The sequence below is a fragment of the Mauremys mutica genome, chromosome 22 (assembly GCF_020497125.1).
Source record: "Mauremys mutica isolate MM-2020 ecotype Southern chromosome 22, ASM2049712v1, whole genome shotgun sequence".
NCBI lineage: Eukaryota > Metazoa > Chordata > Testudines > Geoemydidae > Mauremys > Mauremys mutica.
In genome coordinates, this window is record NC_059093.1 from 18,225,555 (window position 1) to 18,250,694 (window position 25,140).

Consider the following 25,140-nt stretch of genomic DNA (forward strand, 5'->3'; position numbering starts at 1 on the left):
AGTTTTCTGACCAAAAAAATTACAAGCTTTCTGCAGCCAATGCCAGCAAAAGGAGATCTTTCCATCCACAGGAACTAGGAATAGTTCAGGCAGGATAGACTGTGAAAATTGCAAGAAGTGATGGAGGAACCATGGTGCAAGCAAAACCAGCAAGGCTATTTCATGGCCTGAAAGTAGTAGTTAGGTACAGTCAGTGGAAAGGGGTGGCATTTAGTATTGTATTAGTAAGAACAGGCAGATATGATGCAAGTATATAACTGAACAATAAGCAACAGAGCGTACATTGCTTGGGTGGTGGCACACCATACCTTAGAGCAGGGGTCGGCAACCTCTGGCACACGGCTCGCTGGGGGGCCAGGCCAGTTTGTTTACCTGCCGCGTCCACAGGTTCGGCCGATCGTGGCTCCCACTGGCCGCGGTTTGCCACTCCAGGCCAATGGGGATGGTGTGCCGAGAGATGTGCTGGCCGCCGTTTCCCGCAGCCCCCATTGGCCTGGAGTGGTGAACCACGGCCAGCGGCAGCCGTGATCGGCCGAACCTGCGGACACGGCAGGAAAACAAACTGGCCCAGCCCACCAGGGTGCTTACGCTGGTGAGCCGGGTGTCAGAGGTTGCCAACCCCTGCCTTAGAGGCATCACAAAGACTAGTCTCACCTACCTGTGTGGTGCCCCTATAGCTGAACATAGGACATATGCAAAACATTTGCATTAGAAGTTTGCCCTTCGTGAGTGTGTTGTGCTTCTGAGAACATAAAATACTCCCTGGGCCATTCTGCTGCAGTTTGATCTGGGCATCCCAGAAAGCTGAGTGGAACTGGCTGACTTTCCATACATGGCTGGAGTCAGAGGCTTCAGGTGTTTGTTTATATAAACAATGTGTTTTTTCTCATGATCTATCCTACCCCATCTCCTCCCCACAAAGGAGAAGATAAAACCAACTCCTACCCTATTGGCTATGCTGCCTGAATTATGAGCAGGTATCTCACTGGAAAGGGCCGCTTTGTACTTCTGAGTCAGTGTTCGAAAGACACACACATCTACATTGCCCCCAAAATGCCGCAAGAGCAATATGCCCTAAATTACATGACAAAATTCTTACTTTCACTCATTTCTAATTTTGGAAAGAACGGTTTGTTACTTTCCCTTCTGGAACAATGGGGATGGCAAGAAGTTCCCCAAAGCACCACAGAGGGAGTTTGTCCTACTGGAACTTTTTAGTCACATCCCCTTTCAATACTGAGCAGTCAAGTGTGTCCCAATAGGAGCATGTACGTGGCTACGACATCACTGGAAAGGCCCCAGTAGCCAATACCAAGATGCCTTTGGAGAGTCCAGGCCTAAAGTTGCACACCAATCACCAGCTGGTGCACAAACAGGAGAATTTCCAAAAGAGCATGAGTGGCACCAGAACTCCAGCCTTCAGCTTGGCTCATAAGTGAAGGCCCCTCTGCAGTTATAGGGACCAGCACAGTCATCAAATTGCTAAAAAACCACAAACTTTATTTTGTCTTTAGGAACTAGTCAGCCAGTGGCTTCTCAGAGGGACTCATTAGTTTCCCACTTGCATGAAGAAGGAAGGGAGGGCAACAAATAAGCCCTTAGGGATCCATTAAATACAATTCACTAAATAAAACATAGTGCAAAGCAATACCTGGAAGAAAAGAAAAGAGCTGATAACAAAGCCGAGCCCTGGAATGAATGTGTGATTTCTTTATTAAAATGCTCTAGCTACACAACCGCTGTTTTTGCCAAGTGCCATGGGTGTTAGGGAAGTGTCTAAGGTGGCACATACATTATACAGGGCTTTGAATGCATCTGAGAAAAAATACCATCTGGGCTACAATTTCTCAGGCCCAATTCCCAGCCCAAAGATGGTTTTTATTACAGTAAAAGTTTGGTGCCAGGTAACCTAGTCATGCATGGAAAGTGGTGTGTCCTACAGTTTCCTCCACTGCCTCCTCCTGCAGCATTTTTCAAATGTTATGTTTTTATGCAAGCTGCTTTTCAAAACTTCACTCTTGCACTGGGCTCAGGGCCAGATCGCCTCAGCCCCCAGAAGAGCATGTGGGAGAGGTTCCCCCATCTGTTCCAACCATTCTGTCCCTAGGTGCCATCTCCATCCTCCCTTCAAATCCCTTCAGTGGCTCCACCTTCTGCATCAGGTTTTCCCCCCTGAAATGCTGGTGGGAATATCTAGTGACATGTACATTCAGCTCCCTACACAGTGGAGCTCACAATCCCCTCCAAGGGAACAAAGAGGAGGCAAAGTAAACCCCGGTTCACAGCGAGCTCAAGAATGGCAACATGGATGCATTTGCTTGTGCCAGAGTGTCGCTGAAAGAGCCCCTGGATTCAGAGCTGGGCATAAGCAACACATTTGAATTGCCACGTCAGTGCTTTCTAAGCCAGAGAAACTGAGAAACATTATTTGGTTGTTCCTGTTCCTGCTTCTTTATTGCCATAAAAATAGGATCTCACTTTCCCATGAGTTTACCCTCTACAGTTGCTTCCGCCTCTGAAATCATTTCTCAGGTGTTTCAAGAATGATTACAATGACAAAAACAGCAGGGACAGGTAAACCAACACAAAGTAAGCCAACCCAAACTTCTGACACCCACAGTTCAAACTGAACTGGGCTAAAGCCTCCAAGTTCAGTTCCTCTTTTTATTTATGTATTTGCACACATCCCACTTTCAGCCAAAAGCACCAGCACGGGCCTCCATCATGGCATTCTGCACCACCTCCTATGTTGGGAAGATGTCCAGCCTGACTTTTAGACACCAGTGGTTCGGGTAAGGATCAGATCTTTTAGGAAGTTTCAGACAGAACTGTAACTGTAGATGAGGCATAGGAGAAGCAAGAGCAGCTGAATTTCCATAGAACAGAGATCATAGATATACCCCTGGAAACAAATACTGGAGACACATGATGAAGTCTGTAAGCAGGCCTGTCTCTGCCAGGAAACAGTTCTCAGCTTCAAAAAACACAGAAGCAGCTCTTGGTAATTATCCAGTCCAAAGCATACACATTCTACAACTTCATTCTGGAGATGCCAGGGCCTCAGAAAGCAGATGCTGATTCTGGAAGTCAGTGTAGGTATCATAACATCACTTGAAGAAAGGCTTCTGGAGAGATTTGGAGAGCATATTTTCTTTACCCAACTGGTGACTTGTCTGCTTTGGAGCATGGGGAATTCCCTTCTTCATAATAGCTAATTAACTCGGAGTGGTTTAGCATACACTGGCTCCAAGACATGGTGAACCAGAACCAGGAACAGGCTTCCTAGAAACGTCACACTGAGAAGAGAGACCAGGACGTAGCGACCAATAAAGAAGGTGTCCACGATCTGAGGAGAGTGGAAAGGCCACAAATTACACAACAGCATTTCCTTCTTTATCACTGTTAACAAAAGCCCTACTGCAGGTACCATGGCAATTTGACCAGTTTGCTGTAGAAGATGGTGTGCCAGGCAGTAGAAAATAGAACAGAACTTTTGGCCTTCTGAAAAGGAAAAGCCAGCCAAGATAAAGGTGGCAGCTCCATGCAGGCAGGCAGGGGTGGAGCTACACCCCTTCCCAAATGTGCCACCTCTCAGCAAGATTTCTCCGATAAACACAGGCTGCTCTGCCTAACCCGCTGGCAGAGGTCACTGCTGAGTAACAAAGGGGATGTCTTCTCCCTCTGGGGCTGTGTGCGCCAATTCCAAAGCAGCCTCAGCCAGAATAAAATTCTAACCTTGTTCTGCTAAATACCAACTCACAGTTCTAGCATTTGACCCACAGAGCTGCCATCCTCTTATTTTAAATTTAACAGGTTCATATGAAACACATTCATGGTAGTACTCACACTGAATTTCTCTGATGGTTCTGATTATTGGGTAGTGGTTCTAATGCTATCACTTGCGAGTGGGTTTATATAATAGGTTCCTGTTCTCTTCCTGTCTCAAACTTAGTTCTAAGGCGAGAGTTAAGCTGAGCCATGAAGCAGCAGGTACCCACTATTTAGATGAATGAGATAAAGTGTTTAATCACTGAATGGAGCCCAATTCTGCATTCCTTGGACACAAACTTCCATAGAATTCAGTGGGACTCTTAGGTGAACGAGGAGTGCAGAATTTGACCCATGAGGTTCAAAATAGCCCTAAGCCAACCATGCTCAGCTCACTAGAATCACATGTGGCCACAGATCACGACAGTGAGACAAGAGCTGAAATCTTGTCCAGCAATTATTTCCCTGAAGTCAACCAGTTGTTTTATGAACTCCAAGTCACACAGCTGCTTCTCTCAGAATATTAGTCACTGATCTTTATATTTATGGGCATTGATATCAGGCACCACTGTACTTACAGAGGATATGTGGCAGGAAAAGAATATCTCATTATTTAGCGAAGATGCAGACACAGACGGTAGACAAAGTGATAGTGAGAAACACCAAACAGAAAGCCCAGGATTATGAAATCATCCTCCGAGCTTCTGGGATTGCTTATAACAAAGGTGAATATTATGAAACAGTGTTAACACAAGCTTGACCTTGGCTCTGCTACAGAACAAGTCTCTTGAGAGTGACATGTTTGCTCGTTCAACACTTTCACTTTTTAATTAGCCAATTAGCAGGCTTTGAGCATAGAAAGCCCAGGTCATGTATTATTGATATCGTATCAAGCCGGGCTGCTTCAGGAGCTAGTCCTGGAGATCTTGTAAATGAGCATTTTGATTCTGCTAGCTTGTCTGACATGTACACTACGTCCTATTTTGACCATGGCCCTTGATCTCAGCTCCAAGAATTACTTGGAGCAAAGCAATTTACATGCAGGACAGAGGGAAAAAAAAATAAGAACCTCTCATACCACACTGACACTCTGTACCTTGAGGAAACACCCTGCACCCCCATGTTCATCCTTATAATATGACTGTGTGGTATACAATGCAAAGTTTGTCATGTCGAGTGTCTGGAAGGCTCATGATAACAGCATTGTTGTTATAGTAATATTATAGGTTATAATTTCATGTATATAGTTGAGGCTGAAAATGTGTCCTCATGGCTTCAAATAAGCCCATGCAAAACCAGAAGTTACTAGATCACAGGTCCTGGTTCTCGTGGGAGACTTCAATCACCTGGATATCTGCTGGGAGACCAATACAGAGGTGCACAGATAATCCAGGAAGTTTTTGGAAAGTATAGGGGACAATTTCCTGGTGCAAGTGTTGGAGGAACCAATTAGGGGCAGAGCTCTTCTTGACCTGCTGCTCACAAACAAGGAAGAATTAGTAGGGGAAGCAAAAGTGGATGGGAACCTGCAAGGCAGTGACCATGAGATGGTCGAGTTCAGGATCCTGACACAAGGAAGAAAGGAGAGCAGCAGAATACGAACCCTGGACTTCAGAAAAGCAGACTGACTCCCTCAGGGAACTGATGGGCAGGATCCCCTGGGAGAACAACATGAGGGGGAAAGAAGTCCAGGAGAGCTGGCTGTATTTTAAAAAAGCCTTATTGTGGTTGCAGGAACAAACCATCCCAATGTGTAGAAAGAATAGTAAATACGGCAGGCGATCAGCTTGGCTTAACAGTGAAATTCTTGCTGATCTTAAACACAAAAAAGAAGCTTACAAGAAGTGGAAGATTGGACAAATGACCAGGGAGGAGTATAAAAATATTGCTCAGGCATGCAGGAGTGAAATGAGGAAGGTCAAATCACACTTGGAGTGCAGCTAGCAAGAAATGTTAAGAATAACAAGAAAGGTTTCTTCAGGTATGTTAGCAACAAGAAGAAAGTCAAGGAAAGTACAGGCCCCTTACTGAATGAGGGAGGCAACCTAGGACAGAGGATGTGGAAAAAGCTAATGTAATCAATATTTTTTTGCCTCTGTCTTTACAAACAAGGTCAGCTCCCAGACTACTGCACTGGGTGGCACAGCATGGGAAAGAGGGGACCAGCTCTCTGTGGAGAAAGAAGTGGTTCAGGACTATTTAGAAAAGCTGGACGAGCACAATTCCATGGGAGCGGATGCACTGCATCAGAGGGTGCTAAAGGAGTTGGCGGATGTGATTGCAGAGCCATTGGCCATTATCTCTGAAAACTCATGGCAATCGGGGGAGGTCCCAGATGACTGGAAAAAGGCTAATGTAGTGCCCATCTTTAAAAAAAGGAAGGAGGAGGATCCAGGGAACTACAGGCCAGTCAGCCTCACCTCAGTCCCTGGAAAAATTGTGGAGCAGATCCTCAAGGAATCAATTCTGAAGCACTTAGAGGAGAGGAAAGCGATCAGGAACAGTCAGTCCTGCTAGTGAAGGCAGGGGGCTGGACTCGATGACCTTTCAAGGTCCCTTCCAGTTCTAGGAGATTGGTATATCTCCAATTATTACCTTTAAGTCATGCCTGACTAACCTAATTGCCTTCTATGAGGAGATAACTGGCTCTGTGGATGAGGGGAAAGCAGTGGACGTATTATTCCTTTAGCAAAGCTTTTGATATGGTCTCCCACAGTATTCTTGCTGACAAGTTAAAGAAGTATGGGCTGGATGAATGGACTATAAGGTGGATAGAAAGCTGGCTAGATCGTCGGGTTCAATGGGTAGTGATCAATGTCTCCATGTCCAGTTGGCAGCCGGTATCAAGCGGAGTGCCCCAAAGGTCGGTCCTGTGGCCGGTTTTGTTCAATATCTTCATTAATGATCTGGAGCACATGATTTATGAGGAGAGGCTGAGGGAACTGGGATTATTTAATCTGCAGAAGAGAAGAATCAGGGGGGATTTGATAGCTGCTTTCAACTACCTGAAAGGGGGTTCCAAAGAGGATTGATCTAGACTGTTCTCAGTGATAGCAGATGACAGAACAGGGAATAATGGTCTCAAGTTGCAGTGGGGGAGGTTTAGGTTGGATATTAGGAAAAACTTTTTCACTAGGAGGGTGGTGGAGCACTGGAATGGGTTACCTAGGGAGGTGGTGGAATCTCCTTCCTTAGAGGTTTTTAAGGTCAGGCTTGACAAAGCCCTGGCTGGGATGATTTAGTTGGGGATTAGAATCATAGACTTTAAGGTCAGAAGGGACCATCATGATCATCTAGTCTGATCTCCTGCACAATGCAGGACACAGAATCTCACCCACCCACTCCTGTATCAAACCTGTGTCTGAGCCACTGAAGTCCTTAAATCGTGGTTTAAAGACTTCAAAGTGCAGAGAACCTTCCAGCAAGTGACCCGTGCCCCACGCTGCAGAGAAAGGAGAAAACACCCCAGGTCTTAGGATTAGTCCTGCTTTGAGGAGGGGGTTGGACTAGATGACCTCCTGGAGGTCCCTTCCAACCCTGATATTCTATGATTCTATAATTCTCCAGGAGCAGAGGGGCAGTTCACACCTCATCAGGGCATGTATGCGACAAACCCAGCCCAGCCTCACAGGAAAAAAGGACACTGGCCTAGGCAGCAACAAAGGATCTGTTGGACTCTCAAGTGAGTCACCCCCCTTCCCTTGGTCAGTTTGGGACGATGATGACTTACTCCTCACCTGACTCTGAAGGTGGGGGGCAAAGCCAAGAGGGAAGAAAGGACACGATAAAAGGGAGAGACGTTTGCCATGCTGGCTCTCTCTTCCAACTCCATCTATAGACATCACCACCAAGTGACTGAAGCGCTGATCAAAGGGGAGAGCCTGGCTGAAGAGCAACCAGCCTGTGATGAGAATCATCTAAGTCTCCCCTTAAATTAGGGCTCTGAAAAAGTGTTAAGATCAGCTTACAATGCATTTTGCTTTTATTTCATTTGACCAAATCTAACTTCTTGTGCTTTGACTTATAATCACTTAAAATCTATCTTTTGTAGTTAATAAATTTGTTTGTTTGTTCTACCTGAAGCTGTGTGTTTGGATTGAAGCATGTCAGAGCCCCCCCCTCCCCGGGATAACAAGCCTGGTACATATCAATTTCTTTGTTAAATTGACTAACTTTTATAAGCTTGCAGCATCCACCAGGCATAACTGGACACGGCAAGACGGAGATTCCTAGGGTTGTGTCTGGGACCGGAGATATTGGTGAGTGTCATTCGGTTGCACAATCCAAGCAGCAGCTGGCCAAAAGTGCTCACTCACGTAGCTGGGAGCCACTTACATGCTAGAGGCTGTATGTGAACAGCCCGGGAGTGGGGATTTTCACAGCGGAGCAGAGTATGGCTGCCTCCCAAAGTCGAAGATTGGCGTGACCCAGCAGATCACCGGTCCAGATAACACCAGGGGAACACCACACAACTCAGTATTTAGAAAGCGAGTAATGTTCCTCTGCATGCAAATAATGGAATACGGGAAAGAGCACTTTGGGTATTCAAAACCCCAAACACCTACTGAAGGGCTGGGAGATGTAGAGCAGGAATAAGACAAACACAGAAAGCAGCATGGTGTGAGCAGGAGTCAAGAGAATCCAACACCTAAACTATGGCCAACAGAGACTAAGCTCTCAAGGAAGGTGAAAGGACAGCAATCTGGCTCTGAGCCAGAAGGCAAGTGGAATTAAGGGTAAATGATTGAGAAGGGCAGTGGAGGGTTAGGCAGGGTGCTGAATGCAGGACTACGTGCCAAGTGATTATTACTCTATAATGCTCACAAGCATGCTGAGTGCTGCAAGGAAGGCAAAGAAAGGTATGGGCCCTGAACCAAAGCATTTGTAGTCTGATTTAGAAATGTGAGCAAGAAGTGATGAAGGCAGCTTGAGCTCCCAGAAACCAAGCAAAATTATTTGTGGCCAGGCAAGCTGCACTGTGCAACAAGCAAGAGACAGAGGGGTTTTGAGGCAAGCCATTTTGGAATGCAGCACAGCAGGCTCACCACAGAACTGCCTGCCTGCATCCTCCAGTCAAACAGCCAGTGTTCTGCCAGAGGAAAACCAAGGATGAACAGGAAATTTCCCTTCGAAGGTACCTATCTTCCAACTGCAGAAGAACAGGGTGAACATTCCTCAAGCTCTGAGAGTTCCTCAAGGACACAGGGAATCAGAGTGCTAAAAAAAGGGCTTTTTATCACTGGGACACAGTCAGGTGTGTGATGACAAAGGAATCATAGGATCATTTGCCTACTAAAAGTCCAGCCCACAAGCCTTTTGGTGAAAACTAGGCCTGGTCTACACTACGCGTTTATACCGAATTTAGCAGCGTTAAACCAAATTTACGCTGCACCCGTCCACACAACGAAGCCCTTTATAGCGATATAAAGGGCTCTTAATACCGATATTTGTACTCCTCCCCGATGAGGGGAGTAGCGCTCAAATAGGTATTGCCATGTCGGTTTAGGGTTAGTGTGGCCGCAATTCGACGGTATTGGCCACTGGGAGCTATCCCACAGTGCACCATTGTGACCACTCTGGAAAGCCATCTGAACTCGGATGCACTGGCCAGTTAGACAGGAAAAGCCCCACGAACTTTTTAATTTCATTTCCTGTTTGGCCAGCGTGGAGAGCTCACCAGCACAGGTGACCACGCAGAGCTCATCAGCGCAGGTAACAATGCAGTCTCCTGAGAATCGAAAAAGAGCTCCACCCATAGAGAAGCCCTTGGCATCATGGAACAGACCAGGGGGTCCTAACCACCCCACTCTACTTGTGCCTCTTGCTCTGGCTCCAAAGGACTTAAAATATGTGCAGCCAGCCAAGTATCTGGGGCAGGGCAGCAGAGGGGAGAGCTGGCAGTGAGTCACCAGTGGTCAAAGAAGAGAGGAAAGAGAAAGCAGCAAGTTGCTGCCGAGGCTGGGCTGAGCTTCCATCCCCCGTATCTGAATGCAAGGGACTCCCTGCACACTCTCTTCATTCTATCCTGCCCTGTCCTGGACACCTGGTCAGCCACAGCCCCACATCCCCTGACAACCTCATTTTACTCCCACCCCATTTGAAAGCCAATAGCCTAGATTAAACAAGGTGCAACAGCCAGGACAGAGAGACTGAAATGGGGAAAATAAATCATGAGTTTACCTTCATTTCTGTAGCTGGTGCTGGGAACTCACTGGCACGAGGGAAAAGTAACAGAACCAACATAATGATCACAGCAGAAAAGAAAACCATAATGACAGAGAATCTGGGGAAGAATCAGACAGGAAGAATCCCACTGTTAGGTCTCCCAGCCACACAGCTCCTTTTATAAATGAGACATTAACACTGCTCACATTTTGTCCATACCACATTAAACAAACCAATATCCCCATATCCCACTTCTCAGCCTAACCCCAGCCCAGGTATTTAGTGCAGTCACAGGTCTCCAAAAAAAAGCAGCCACCACAAATTCAAAGGAATTCTACTCTTCTTTTGTCTTTCCCATTAAGATATAAAAGAAAGTGCCAACATCCTGAAATGAAAGATAGTCATTCCCCATAAATCAGAGACACTGGTAGTGAAGCAATACACAGAAAATCTGATTTTCAAAACCGCTTAGCGCAACTGGTCACACAATTTCCACTTTATCCCCTAGGTAGCATTGAAAATCTCAGCCTTGCAGAGTAAGGTTTGAATTGGATGTTTTGCTGGAGCCTGATATTGGATAGTCTCTGTACTGCCTACCCATAAGAGCACTGGGCAATAGTTACGTTTGCTTGAATCAATAATTTTAATTATTTACTCGACTTTCATTGGGTGAATCTTGGCTCAGTGAGCAAAGACTAAAAAAACAGATGAGTCTCTTAGTCAATCAGCATCCTGTCCCAGAACCACACAAGAGCTTTTAGAGTGACAATCTCCTGAAGTGATTTAATCTTTACTGTTGCAGCAAAAAGACAAATGGGAAAGGCCAAGTCCTGGAAAAGTGCCTTTAGGAATGAAATATGACAGTTCACACCCCAAATCTGCCAATAATCCTTCCTACCCTACTTGGTATGTACAGGTACTCTACACACTGTAGCATTCTACAGAGAGAGGACAGACTGCAAATGAGCTGGCTAGTGTTTATGGACTCATTCTAACCTCCACTGAAGTTAATGAGAGTCTGCTATTAACAGGAGATTAAAATGGATCCTATTCAAGATGTGAGGAATTAAAGAAACAGTGCCCTAAAATCCAGATGTATGAGGACAGTCAGGCATTTCACCCCTAATAACTTTAGCTTTCTTTATCCAGAAGGCTACATCTCCTTACCTTGCAAGACCAGAGGTCCTGGATAACAGCATGCAGAGCAGCAACATCAAGACACAGAGCAGCGCTAAGATAAATACTCCTGGCCCCACCCCAAGCACAGTGCCAGCCATTCTGGAGAAGAGAGAAAGCATCAGCAAACCTGCTTCAGCTGGCCTCCTCTATCACAGAGGATAGATTTTCTCTGCAGGTTCCATTTTTCCTTCCTTTAAAACAGGTAATTATTCAAAAATAAAAACAAATACTTTAACATTAACAATCTAAGTGCAAAGAACAACCTGGAAAACTAACACCATCTCCTCTAGCAAGTAATTTCATCTGGCAATTATTCTTCAGGTAATGCTATGTCATGACACTGGAAGTGTAAGAACAAGGAGATTTTTGTTTTAGGACTAGTTGTTAACTATATTCTATTTACCCAAATTCCAGATTCATACAGACTTTTTAAAAAATAAATTCCTATTCTAAACTGTTACGTAGTGTTGTGTGTACTATTAAATGCATTCCACCCAAGAGGAGTGTATCTTAATGAAATGATCCTAGTGTATAGCTTGTGTACCATTTGCTAAATATGTAGAACACTTTGGGAGCCAGCTAGATGAAAGGTGCTACATAAATAAAGGTTATTATTACAAAAGAATCAGTGCTCATTACATCAGCCAAATACACTAAAAGAGTTTAGCATACTGTGTATCTTATGACAGATTTCAGAATGGTAGCCGTGTTAGTCTGTATCAGCAAAAATAACATTTTGGGTTTTAGCCCACGAAAGCTTATGCCCAAATAAATGTGTTAGTCTCTAAGGTGCCATTAGGACTCCTCTTTTTGTGTATTTTATGTATGCTTTCAAATGTATGTGAATTTCCTTTCACTGACGACATCTGGCATTTGGAATGAATGTTTAAATACCTATTAACCTCTTCTACTACAAGCTGGGACAATACATTTTTCACTCACCAGTGAAAGCTACTAATGGGCTACATTCACCCACAGTCCATCTGCATGGTAGGAAAACAGTTCTGGTCATTTCCCCCTGCACAGAAATAATCTGGAGTTTCCAGGCAATTCATCACCTAGAAGTGGTCCAGCTGGCACCCCCACAGGCCAGATCCAGGCCTTGGGACGATTCTGTCCCGACCGGCAGCATTTTGCTCTACACAATAGGGTCCTCCGCATGGGTGTGACTTTGCAGGTACTGCAAGGTCCCACCACCTGGCCAACACCATTTTGTTTCTGTGTTGCCTAACGCAGTGCCACACAACTAGGTGGGAGGCCCAGGTCCCTGAGGGATAGGAGCACCCAACTGTCTGCTGTTGCGCCACTGGAACCCATCTGAGAGGGGGGATGGCCATGCTGGGAGGCCCCAGGGCTCTCTCTGACCCATAGGAACCAGACCGGCAGGTTTCCCGGGTAGGAGCACAGGCCCGGACAGGGCACAGGAACAGTCTTTACAGTGCGGGTGCTGAGAACCGTGGAACCAAACTGTAACCCCTGGATACGCTGGAAACCACTCCAAGCCGGGGGGCGGGGGGGGCTGCAGCACCCCTAGTTCCAGCACCTACGGGCCCCGATCCCCACAGGTGTTGAGGCTCCCAACTTCCACTCACCGCCACGCTCGGGGGAGGGGCGCGTCCCGCAGCGGCCAGGCGCAGCCTCAGCCGCCCTGGGGGCCGTTATGCGCTGACCGCGCCAGGGACCCAGGGCGAGCCTGCCGAGCTCGGGAAGCGACAGCCACCCGCGCCCGGCCCGGCCCGGCCCTGCCGCAGCCAGCGCCTCAGAGCCGGCCGCGCGCGGGGACCCGGGCCGGCGGGAGGCCCCGGCCTGGCCCGGGGGTCGGTCTCGCGGATCGGGCGGCACCAGCCGGACCCGGGCCAAAGGCGTCAGCTCCTACCTGCGCCCGGGCCGAGCCCCGACACGCGCGGGCTTCGCTGAGCGCTTTCCTCCGGCGGCTCGAGCTCAAGCGACGGGGCGCCGAAGAGAGCCAATCGCGGCTAAGCTTCTATTCCGGGCTGTGGATATGCACCAGTCAGCATTCCCCTCTCATCAGCACCTCTTTCTCCTCTCGTCGGCGCTCTGCGGCCGGTTTCCCCGGGCAACCAGCAGGCCCGCGCGTGTTGAAATTTGCCATCCGATTGGTTAGGGCGCACCGTTGAACGCCAATCAATGAGGCCCGCACCGCTATTGGTTAAAGCTCCCCGCCACGTGACAGGCGGTCTGCGCCTGAGGGAGGAAAACAGCCGCTTGGCTCGCGGCGATCCCGGCCGCGCCTCCTCGCTCCGGGAGGGAGACCCCAGCGCGGCCCCGCCCCCGGTCGCGTCAGCGCAGGGCCTGGCTGGCCCGTTCCTCACCGCGCAGCGATTGGACCCTAGCGGGCGAGGCTGGTGCAACAGCCCATCGGCCGCACAGGCAGAGCAGCCCGCGCCGCGCCCGCGCCGCGGGGAAACGTAGCCAGCGCCCCCTGCCCCAGGAATCCCCTCGTGCTGGGGCCGTGTTCTGCGAAGCTTCCCTCTGCCTCAGGCTGCAGTGACTCTCCTGGGGAGCCCTGCGGCCTCTGGGGCTGGAGGGGCACGTGGGCAACGTGTCTTGCCCTGCCCCCCTCCTGTGCATGGATCCCCTCTCCTCTGAGATCTGGCCCTTTGCCTGAGTCTCATGCGAACCCCGACGCTAGTTCAGCTGGGTCCCTTTGCGTTCACGGATAATAAACTCCCTAGGTCCCAGCCATTTCACTCACTGCCCCTGAACTCCTGCGCCACAGGTCTCTGTTGTGTCTCATATCAAACAGGCAGAGGGATCAGCTTGTCCCCTGTGCCTCAGTGAGGCTGAAGAAGCCCCACCAGTCCCTGTGGTGTCCTCAGACAGCTCCACAAAATGTGGGTGACCACCCCACTAGAGACAACCCTTCACATGTCTGACTCTCCTTCATGTTTGTGACCCCCCTGACTGAAGGAACACCCTCCAACCACCAGCCCCCTCCATGTGTGTGAATCCCCCAAATGAGGGAGCCCCCTTGCTTGTCTGATACCATCTGATACTGAGGAATCTTCTCCCCCTGGACCTCTATACCAGCAGCCTGTTTGGAAAACTCTCCTGAGCAACAATGTTGATGTTAAATCCCCATCCCAATACCACTCACCTCTCCTCCTCCTCCATTAGGCCCCACCTCTACATGCCCCCAAATTCTTCTTTTTGTGGAATATCAGGGTTGGAAGGGACCTCAGGAGGTCATCTAGTCCAACTCCCTGCTCAAGGCAGGACCACTTCCCCAGACAGATTTTTTACCCCAGTTCCCTAAATGGCCCCCTCAAGGATTGAAAACTCAACCTGGGTTTAGCAAGCCAATGAGCTATCCCCCCCGTTCTTAAAGAGCTACTCCTACTAACCAAATTACAAACACTAAAAATATAATAAAATAGTTACAAACACATCAAAACTCATTTATAAATGTTTTACAATAAAGATATTTGAACAATTCCTTTTTAATCTTTATATTTAGTGTTCTACAACTATTTTCATAGAGATTATTATCAGGGGCTGAACTTGCAATTGTCAAAGCTATAATAGTGGGCTCAACCACCACAGCCATAGGAACAACCGGTAAAGAGAAAGTATTGTGTAGTCTGCTATGTGGAGCAGCCCAACAGGGTGATGACAGAGAAGATCTTGCTTTTATTTTTTCAGTTCAAGTACTGAGGCTTGGTGGAGGCCCTGGGGTGATGACTGGAGATGTCTGCGGGGTTGAGAATTTGTTGAAGTTGTTGAATCTCCACTGATGTGGGGGGGGAAATCTTGAACATGTCTCTTCCTTGACATCAACTCTGTCACTTTCATAAGGTAAAGGAAAGTTTAATCAGTATAAATATTAACTGGAGGCAAAAAGGTGATCAAAGGATGTTCTGATTAATAGAAACTGGATTTGACAAAAATAGCAAATTGCATTGTTTCTGTCTGTTGGGCAAGCAGATTTTGAAGGCAAACAGGAAGATACAAACAATTCTACTGTGTGATATTGGAGGCTCCATTCTTGTTCCTTGTCATTTAATAAATGTCTTTCCGTAGTAAATTATTAAGTCAGGATTTTCTCTGGTCTGGGTCTGACGAAGTGAGATGAGAGGACAGGAAATCAAACAAACAAGCCTTCCATTGGCATCACTGTCTCATTGTGTTTAATGAAAGGTGCCACTCTTCACATTTTTTTTTTAAAGTGGGGTCTCTTTGATAGCTGTGCTCAGCAACTCTCAAACAAGGGCTCTCTGCTGTTATTCACAGACATGATTAATTTGCTGTTTCCATCAATCAGAAGATCCATGCACTGACAGAATGCAACTGGGTATTTGAATAGATTCCTGCCTTGGGTTTTCTATGGTCAGATTAAGGATGGGCCTGAACCAGCCCAGCCCACTCAACTTTAGGGAGATTTGGATCACACTCTGTTTGTGATCTCTGTGGCTCAGGCCTCTCCCTGGTTACATTCAGGGATCAAACTTGGTTCTTTTAGTATCTGTAACATTTTCTGAAAAGGCAATAGAGAAATTTGCTCTGAAAAGTCACTCTGTACAAATGGTTGCATGCAGCCCCATGTTTAGAATCGCTCAAATAGGGAAAATATGTTCAGTTTAAGTAACAGATGTTTTTGGAAAAGCAGCAAAGAATCCTGTGGCACCTTATAGACTAACAGACGTTTTGCAGCATGAGCTTTCGTGGGTGAATGCCCACTTCGTCGGATGCAAGAGTGGAAATTTCCAGGGGCAGGTAAATATAAGCAAGCAAGAAGCAAGCTAGAGATAACGAGGTTAGATCAATCAGGGAGGATGAGGCCCTGTTCTAGTGGTTGAGGTGTGAAAACCAAGGGAGGAGAAACTGGTTCTGTAGTTGGCAAGCCATTCACAGTCTTTGTTTAATCCTAAACGGATGGTGTCAAATTTGCAAATGAACTGAAGCTCAGCAGTTTCTCTTAGAAGTCTGGTCCTAAAGTTTTTTTGCTGGAGGATGGCCACCTTAAGATCTGCTATTGTGTGGCCAGGGAGGTTGAAGTGTTCTACAGGTTTCTGTATATTGCCATTCCTAATATCTGATTTGTGTCTATTTATCCTTTTCCTTAGAGACTGTCCAGTTTGGCCGATGTACATAGCAGAAGGGCATTGCTGGCATATGATGGCATATATTACATTGGTGGATGTGCAGGTGAATGAACCGGTGATGGTGTGGCTGATCTGGTTAGGTCCTGTGATGGTGTCGCTGGTGTAGATATGTGGGCAGAGTTGGCATCGAGGTTTGTTGCATGGATTGGTTCCTGAGCTAGAGTTACTATGGTGCGGTGTGCAGTTACTGGTGAGAATATGCTTCAGGTTGGCAGTGGGCGAGGACTGGCCTGCCACCCAAGGCCTGTGAAAGTGTGGGATCATTGTCCAGGATGGGTTGTAGATCCCTGATGATGCGTTGGAGGGGCTTTAGCTGGGGACTGTATGTGATGGCCAGTGGAGTCCTGTTGGTTTCTTTCTTGGGTTTGTCTTGCAGTAGGAGGCTTCTGGGTACACGTCTGGCTCTGTTGATCTGTTTCCTTATTTCCTCGTGCGGGTACTGTAGTTTTGAGAATGCTTGGTGGAGATTTTCTAGGTGTTGGTCTCTGTCTGCGGGGTTAGAGCAGATACGGTTGTACCTCAGTGCTTGGCTGTAGACAATGGATCTTGTGGTGTGTCCGGGATGGAAGCTGGAGGCATGAAGGTAGGCATAGCGGTCGGTAGGTTTTCGGTATAGGGTGGTGTTAATGTGACCATCACTTATTAGCACTGTGGTGTCTAGGAAGTGGACCTCCCGTGTAGATTGGTCCAGGCTGAGGTTGATGGAGGGGTGGAAGCTGTTGAAATCGTGGTGGAATTTTTCCAGAGTCTCCTTCCCATGGGTCCAGATGATGAAGATGTCATCAATGTAGCGTAGGTAGAGAAGGGGCGTGAGTGGACGGGAGCTGAGGAAGCGTTGTTCCAGGTCGGCCATAAAAATATTGGCATATTGTGGGGCCATGCGGGTGCCCATAGTGGTGCCACTGATCTGGAGATATATATTGTCATCAAATTTGAAATAGTTGTGTGTGAGGATAAAGGCACAGAGCTCAGCAACCAGTTGTGCTGTGGCATCATCAGGGATACTGTTCCTGACAGCTTGTATTCCATCAGTGTGTGGGATGTTTGTGTAGAGAGCCTCTACATCCATGGTGGCTAGGATGGTGTTTTCTGGAAGGTCACCAATGCATTGTATCTGAAGAAGTGGGTATTCACCCACGAAAGCTCATGCTGCAAAACGTCTGTTAGTCTATAAGGTGCCACAGGATTCTTTGCTGCTTCTACAGAACCAGACTAACACGGCTACCCCTCTGATACAATGCATTGTAGTTTCCTCAGGAAATCAGTAGTGTCACGGAGATAGCTGGGAGTGCTGGTGGCGTAGGGTCTGAGCAGAGAGTCCACATATCCAGACAGTCCTTCAGTGAGAGTTCCAATGCCCGAGATGATGGGGCGTCCAGGATTTCCGGGTTTGTGGATCTTGGGTAGTAGATAGAATAACCCTGGTCGGGGCTCTAAGGGTATGTTGATTTGTTCTGGTGTTAGTGTAGGGAGTGTCCTGAGTAGATGGTGCAGTTTCTTAGTGTATTCCTCAGTGGGATCTGAGGGAAGTAGCCTGTAAAATTTGGTATTGGAGAGTTGTCTGGCAGCCTCCTTTTGGTAGTCAGACCTGTTCATGATGACAACAGCACCTCCTTTATCAGCCTCTTTGATTATAATGTCAGGATGGTTTCTGAGGCTGTGGATGGCATTGCGTTCTGCACAACTTAGGTTGTGAGGCAAGCGATGTTGTTTTTCTACAATTTCTGCCTGTGCACGTCGGCGGAAGCAATCAATGTATAGGTCCAGATTGTCATTTCGACCCTCAGGAGGAGTCCATGTGGAGTTCTTCTTCTTGTGCTGTTGGTGGGAGGGTAACTGTGTATCAGTGCACTGTTCAGTGTTGTCCTGAAAGTATTCTTTGAGTCGGAGACGGCGAAAGTAGGCTTCCAGATCGCCGCAGAACTGTATCATGTTGGTGGGGGTGGCAGGGCAGAAGGAGAGTCCCTGAGATAGGACAGACTGTTCTTCTGGGCTGAGTGTGTAGTTGGATAGATTGACGATATTGCTGGGTGGGTTAGGGGTACCATGGTTGTGGCCCCATGTGGCATGTAGGAGTTTAGACAGCTTACAGTCCTTTTTCCTTTGTAGAGAGGTGAAGTGAGTAATGTAGATCTCCTGTCTTATTTTAGTGAAGTCCGTTTGTATGGAAGTTTGGTTATAGATGAGAGTCTCCAGGTTGGAGAGCTCTTTTTTGATGTTTTCCTGTTTGCTGTATAGGATGCTGATCAGGTGGTTCCTCAGTTTCTTTGATAGAGTATGGCATAATCTCTCACTGTGGTCTGTGTAGTATGTAGATAGCAGTGGATTTTTTACCTTTAGTCCATTAGGTATGATGTCCATCCGTTTGCATTTGGAAAGGAAGATGATATCCGTCTGTATTTGTGCAAGTTTCTTTATGAGGTTGATGGATGTTTTTGGAATTGCCAGCCTTGCAGATTCCACCTGGGATCTGAGAACCAGGCTGGGCTCTTCACCATTACGTATTATCTTCATGAATAAAAAGCCTGCAGAACCAGATTATGCCCAGAGTGATACCTGTGAAATCCCCATTGCCTACAAAGGATCTGCACAGGTGTAACTGACTGAAACTGGTTAAACAATTCTGTTGCTCATGCACAAGGAGTAGACTCCTGCTCCTTCATCTATAGCTGTGTTGGCTCTAATAGGAGGAAAGAGCAGAAAAATGTATCCCTGTCGCTAAAGTTAGCAAGCAGGTCTGTGTCTGCATATACACAGGAAGTAGGTTTAATAAGTAAGATGTTATTTTCACTTGGTCACTTTTTAGAGCAGAACTGCAATTTAAGCTTCCAAATCCTCCAACACCTTCTCTGTGCATGCTCTGCTCAGGTCACACCTGGGTAATGGCCTGTGTAATGGGGCCTACAAAACCCATACTGAGCTTAAACAGAGGAGGGAAGAAAACCTCTCCTATTTACAAGCAAGCAACTTGGTTACATTCCCATGCAGCTGTCAGAGCTACCAATCATGGAGACAGGTTATCCACAGCTGCAACCAATGGGGAATCAAGGCCTTCTATAAAGGAGGGAGTATAGAGATGGAAGGGGAGGCGGTGTAGGACAACAAAGGGGTGACAGCCATGCACCAGGCTGCCTCCAAGAAAGTAACCAAGTGACTGAAGCAGACTGAGAGCTGTAAAATTAAAGGACTGCTAGCCTTAATAAGAGGTGAAGGTCCAGGTATTGACCTGACTGAAGATAGGCTAAGGATGGTCATCCCAGAGAAGCTAGGGCCCCTCGAAAGACCATACCAAGAGACTGTGAGAGCCTGAAATAGCGCTCATCAAGATAATAAGTGGGAGGCATTGACCTTCCTTTGCTCCTTAGGGAGGAAAATCTCAAGATCTTGGAATGAAAGGCTAAGTCTACACTGCCCAGTTAGCCTGGGTAATTCACACCTGGGTTAGCTGGTGCCTGGCTGGCTGGAAGAGCAGCAGGACCATGGACAGGTCAGTGTGGGCAGGCTGACCTGAGGGGGCTGAGCCCAGAACCTAGCCAGACTAGCTGAGTGTACTGTGATGTGCCCTTCTGGTCTGGTTGAAGACTGAGCACAAGGGAGGGCTACCAAAAGGACACCAACCGAGGGTACTGAGATGGTCCCTGTTGGGTGTTAAAGTAGGCATTTTCAGTTGTTACGGAGTTCCCAGGCAATGCTCTGGAACTGCTCCCTACAAAGCCAGTCAGGACTATGGTGAAGTCTCTTTCTGTGGGCAGACTGTCTTCAGGGCAAGAAGCTCACATGGCTTCATCTTCCTGGGTCTGACCTTTGGAGGATTTAGCATTCTCTGCCCCTCTGTGCACTTCCCACAGCAAGTCCGCCCTGGCAGGGTTCTGGGGAAGCCACAGGGTCCTGCACCCACACTTCGCAGTCAGACGTGACTATTAGCCAGCCAGTAAATCAGAGGTTTATTAGATGACAGGAACATGGTCTAAAACAGAGCTTGTAGGTACAGAGAACAGGACCCCTCAACCATATCCATCCTGGGGGGCAGCAAGCCAGACCCCCACGACTGTACTCACTCCTCGTCCCCAGCTAGCTCTAAACTGACTCACCCTCCAGCTCCTCCTCCTCTGGGCTTTGTTCCTTTCCCAGGCCAGGAGGTCACCTGATCTTTGTTCTTCAACACCTTTAGCTATCTCCTTGCTGGGGGGAAGGGCCCTGGCCATTAGTTGCCAGGAGATAGAGTGTCGGCCATTTATGTGCACTGGCCCTTTGCTCTGCAACACCCTCACCCCCTAGAGACTTAAGAAATGCATAGGGGAAACTGAGGCATCCACACAGTATTCAGAGGAAACATTAAGAACAGTCCCACTTCGTCACACTCTGGGGAGGAAGCTTTGGTGCTACGGCCCCATACCAGAGCCGTGAGATAGAACTAGAGACAGTATACCCTGGAAGTGGGGACAGTGTTTGAGACTTGGCCAGAGGGCTGAGTCACAAAAGACCTGCCGAAAGAACGAACAGCTGAGGGGAAGGGGGTGCTCGCAAGAGGCAGGTGCCATCTTGTTGTAAGAACTGAAAGAAATGCAGGCTCACACCTGCCCAGAAAGGAGGTGCCCATGAGAGATGGGTGCTGATCCTGTTACACCCTTCCATCAGTATAGTGCTATCTACACTGGGGGTTAGGTTGGCAATACTTTCATCATTCAGGGGTGTGGATTTTCAACATGCCTGAGCCATGCAGTTATACTGACATAAGTTGGTAGTGTAGGCAAAGCTTGAGTTAAAGCAAAGCCCAAGCTGTTACCCACATCTCAAGCCAGCTAAACTAGCCTGGGATTAAAGCATCTTCAAACCAGGCCAGCAGTTCTTTTCTGTGTGGATGATGGGGTGGGCTAAGACTAAAATCCAGGTAAGAATCTGGGTTAACTCTACAGTGTAAACTTACCCTAAGTGAAGCGACTCAAGTTAAATTATATCATATTTATTATGCACATACTGCACCTAACACTAGCTAACTACAGGCAACTGCCCCGGTACTTCCCCTCAGGGGCCCAGTAAGGGCATCCACTCTCAGGCTTCCTGCTCCCCAGCTGTTGCCTTTTTGGATGGAGACCCGCGTGTCTCTCCCTTCTGACTAGTGTATTTCCCAGCCATACTGTTCCCTGCCTTCGCTGTTGTCAGGGTTCCCTCCCCACTCTGAACTCTGGGGTATAGATGTGGGGACTCGCATGAAAGACCCCCTAAGCGTATATTCTACCATCTTAGGTTAAAACTTCCCCAAGGTACAATTTGTTTCCTTGTCCTTGGATGGTATTTCTGCCACCACCAAGTGATTTACATAAAAATTCAGGAAAAGGGTCACTTGGAGTCCTTGTTCCCCAAAAAATATTCCCCCAAGTCCCTTCACCCCCTTTCCTGGGGAGGCTTGAGAATAATATGAGTACCGACCAGACCCTTTGTCTCTAGGACACTGAAAATCAAACAGGTTCTTAAAGGAAGAACTGTATTTAAAGAAAAAGTAAAAGAATCACACCTGAAAAAATCAGGATGGAAGGTAACTTTACAGAGTAATAAAAAGATTTAAACACAGAGGATTCCCCTCTAGGCTCAGCTTCAAAGTTACAAGAAACAGGAATAAAACTCTCTCTGAGCATAGAGAAAATTCACAAGCTAAAACAAAAGATAATCTAATGCATTTCCTTGCCCTTACATCTAAAATTACAGAAATTGTAAGTATCATTTCAGGTATGTTTTCAGGAGATATTTTACCTGCCTGGTCTCTCTCTCTCTGTCCAGAGAGGGAACAAACAAAGAGAGCACAACCAACCCCCGCCCCCCAGATTTGAAAGCCTTTTCTTTCCTTATTGGTCCTTTTGGTCAGGTGCCAACCAGGTTATTTGAGCTTCTTAACCCCCTCAGTACATCTGGCCAGGAGGGATTTTATGCTACTGCATACATAAAAGGTGGTTACCCTTCCCTTTATATTTATGACAGCTGTGTTATTCCCAGCATAGCCAGATTGCCAAGCACACCCACTCACTTTCTCTTCCGTGACTGACAGAGTGATTGTCAACAGTTATATGGTGCCACACAGTTCTTTCTATGCACACCTATTTTATTCTTATGGTGATACACTATGGAGAAAACGTATTAAAAATAAGAAAAGAACCCACATACATGCTCATAATCTTACCCAAATTCACCCCAACCCTAACCACTTCTGATGGGACAGTCCTTCAGATTCCCACCCAAGGTGATTCCTTGTGGTTATATGTTCATCACAGCTCAGAACAAGCACCCAGTGTGACCCTAAGAGCCCCTCAATGCTCACTGGCAAAGGGTTTTCTGCCATGTAACAGCAACTCCTATCAAGTCTAACAAATTCACTCCACCTAACACTTTGCTGTCATGATATTCATCTCTAAAGAATGTAATGTAAGAGATCAAATGAAAGCTGGTGATACGCTGGTCATTAATATCATTGTGAAAATGTATTCACACCCTATGAGGAGTAATGGATACTTACTGATATTATGCTTTAAAGTCTGTGACCAAACAAATGGGGAACAGGTTCTCTTCCAGACAAGCAGGAGCATCGTTATTTCCCTAGGTCCAATGTAAATTGAGCATGATATTAGAGACAACAGGCATCTGCATCTGCAGGCATCAACATTTGCATCTGCGGTAAACTCTAATTACCAGGATGACGAAGAAACAGCATGGCATCAGCATACTAGAGGACACACCAGGGTCTGAACGTCAGGGGATCATCCTGACACTGGTGACAAAGACAATACATTTTGGGGAATACAAGAAGAAGCAAAAAGACATTTTGATTATCCATCAGTTAGGCAACAAAGAGGCCGGCACCCTCTGTATCTTTGAACAGTGGATCCCCTACCATGTGGGCGGGGGATGTTGAAAGCTTGCTTTAAGTAAGAAACTTACCTTAGACAAGGATTGTAGCATGTTAAGTTCTAGTCACTAGAAAGCATGTTTATGCTTTTGTTGTATTTGTGACCATTTTCTATTATGTTTGCTTATTATCACTAACATCTCTGTTCTTTATTAATAAATGTATTCTTGTTTTAGTATAAATTCATCTCAGTGCTGTTATACTAAAAAGTGATGTGTGCATCCTCAGCTGAGTCAACAGGCTGGATTCTGCAGGAAGCCACTTCTGGAGAGTGTGGGAACTGAAGTACACCAAGGGTTAACCTGCAAGGTAAAGTTAGGACTGGTGAACTCTTGAGAACTCTACGTGGCTGGCTAACAAACTAGAGGGGAAAGGAGTTGTCACTCAGGTTAGCATCAGCAGACCCTTTTATGCTGAGGTAGAGAGGTAACAGGGTGACTTACAGTTCTGACACCCTGGAAAGCACCACACCCAGTCATATGGGGCCTCAATAGGCCCAGATGTTCCAACCCTAACCCAAAGATTGGGGCTCTCCCAATCCTAGTATATGTGAACCTTTCCAGGGGGTGGCTTCAAAGGATTGATAACAGAGAAAGTACATTAGCATCCCTGTTGCTAACAGAGAAGGTACATACAATGCCACAGTAACACATACACAATTGCATTTTAATACAATGTACCCCAAAGATATTAATTCAATAAAGTTTAACTTAATTCAGTACAGTTTATCTTCATTCCATAAGGTTTGTTCACGATATTGTCAGTCTGTCACAATGTTAATTTCCACCTATTTATATTACAGAAGCAAATGGGTTACTAATGCTCTTTAAACTATTTACATGTAACCAAGAAATAAAATAATCTGGCTATTAAATAGGAATCCTCAACACTATAACACACATAAAAAATGCTGTAAAATCAACTATGGGATGAAGCTGTGACAGATTTATGTTACCAATCTGCCTGAGGTGTCAAGTGATCAGGCTGAGGCTGTAGGATCATTAGGGGAGGAGATGACGGACCACACCAAGTAACTGAGTTTTAAAGCTTTATTAATAAAACAACAGCAGAAAATGATGGGGGTTCCCCACATCACTCAGAGGAAGGAAGAAGGCGTTAGTGCCCCAAACCCTAACCCACTTTCATACTCACACACGCACTGTCCAGGGCTGGCCAAGCCTGGGTGTAACGTACGAAGATGGGGGGGGGGGGGAAAGAGGTGGACGGGAGTTCTGTCCTGTGCACAGGTTGTCCGGAGTCCGCTGTTGATCTCCAAGTTGCTTTAGCTCCCGGGAGGGTTTTAAGTCCTGGGGTCTCTTGGGGGCATCTCGTTCAGGGACCTCTGTCCCCCATGCTCTTTGTACCAGTCCAAACCAACCTTCCGTGGCTTCCTTAGCTTTCCCAAAACACACCAGCTTCAGGGATGAGAAAACTGTTGTTTTGGACACCGAAACCATTGTTTTCCCCCTGACTGGCCTTCACTGTCTCCCTCGTTTTCACAGCCCCTGCAGATCTGTTCAGCTGAAGCCTCCTGTCTCACGGCTGGTCAGGGTTGGAATTCATGCCCCCATCTGTCTTGTCAGGCAGCCAAGAGTCAGATGTGTGCTGTGGCCTTGGGCTGGAGTCAGCCTCTTATCTCTGCTGGACCTAGCTGGAGCGTCGAGTTAACCCATTCCTGTCTCTCTCTTCCTCCCCCTTTGGCCTCTCACAACCTGCAAAGGAATATTTCACTCCACACTCACACCTTTAACCCTTCCCAAAATGCCTGCAACAGCGTTAGCAACATACAATGCTGATCTGCCTCCCCAGGAGACCCCCTGAGGCAGGGGGCCATTGGGGTGTGACAAAGCTCAAGCAGAAATGTTAACTCTTCTTACTTGCCAGATGGCAAAGATGCAGAGGGCAGTTAGACATCCAGGGTAAAATTTTCAAAAGCACTTAAATAATGTAGAAGGCCAAGTTCCATCAACTTTCAATAGGACTCAGGCACTTCTGAAATTTTTCCCT

General features: G+C 47.0%; 1 protein-coding gene and 1 long non-coding RNA gene across 5 annotated transcripts; both read right to left on the minus strand.

Moving 5' to 3' along the window:
• Positions 1-1,695: 1,695 nt before the first annotated feature.
• On the minus strand, positions 1,696-13,170 carry TMEM218 (transmembrane protein 218). 4 transcript variants are annotated; one of them, XM_044997166.1, is made up of 4 exons: positions 12,989-13,170; positions 11,101-11,211; positions 9,949-10,051; positions 1,696-3,346 (listed from the first exon to the last, which is right to left on the minus strand). In XM_044997166.1, exons 2-4 carry the CDS (start codon positions 11,208-11,210, stop codon positions 3,212-3,214), a joined length of 348 nt encoding a protein of 115 aa, XP_044853101.1. In that variant the 5' UTR covers position 11,211; positions 12,989-13,170; the 3' UTR covers positions 1,696-3,211. The 4 variants fall into 4 exon arrangements, with proteins under 4 accessions (XP_044853101.1, XP_044853102.1, XP_044853103.1 ...); XM_044997167.1 differs by having other exon boundaries at positions 11,101-11,213; positions 13,012-13,169; XM_044997168.1 differs by lacking the exon at positions 12,989-13,170 and adding an exon at positions 12,705-12,975.
• A 1,391-nt stretch (positions 13,171-14,561) lies between these two features.
• LOC123354839 lies at positions 14,562-24,690 on the minus strand. The gene is made up of 3 exons (XR_006574918.1): positions 24,286-24,690; positions 22,744-23,435; positions 14,562-14,918 (listed from the first exon to the last, which is right to left on the minus strand). It is a non-coding gene; the product is annotated as an uncharacterized LOC123354839 (long non-coding RNA).
• Positions 24,691-25,140: the final 450 nt, after the last annotated feature.

Bases quoted from the DNA above. Each gene is read 5' to 3' on its own strand.
- TMEM218 (XM_044997166.1), bottom strand. From the start codon at position 11,210: ATGGCTGGCACTGTGCTTGGGGTGGGGCCAGGAGTATTTATCTTAGCG. The intron at 10,052-11,100 runs GTAAGGAGATGT...ATTCTTCCCCAG, and splicing joins AGGACCTCTGGTCTTGCAAG to ATTCTCTGTCATTATGGTTT. The intron at 3,347-9,948 runs GTAAACTCATGA...CACTCTCCTCAG, and splicing joins CACCAGCTACAGAAATGAAG to ATCGTGGACACCTTCTTTAT.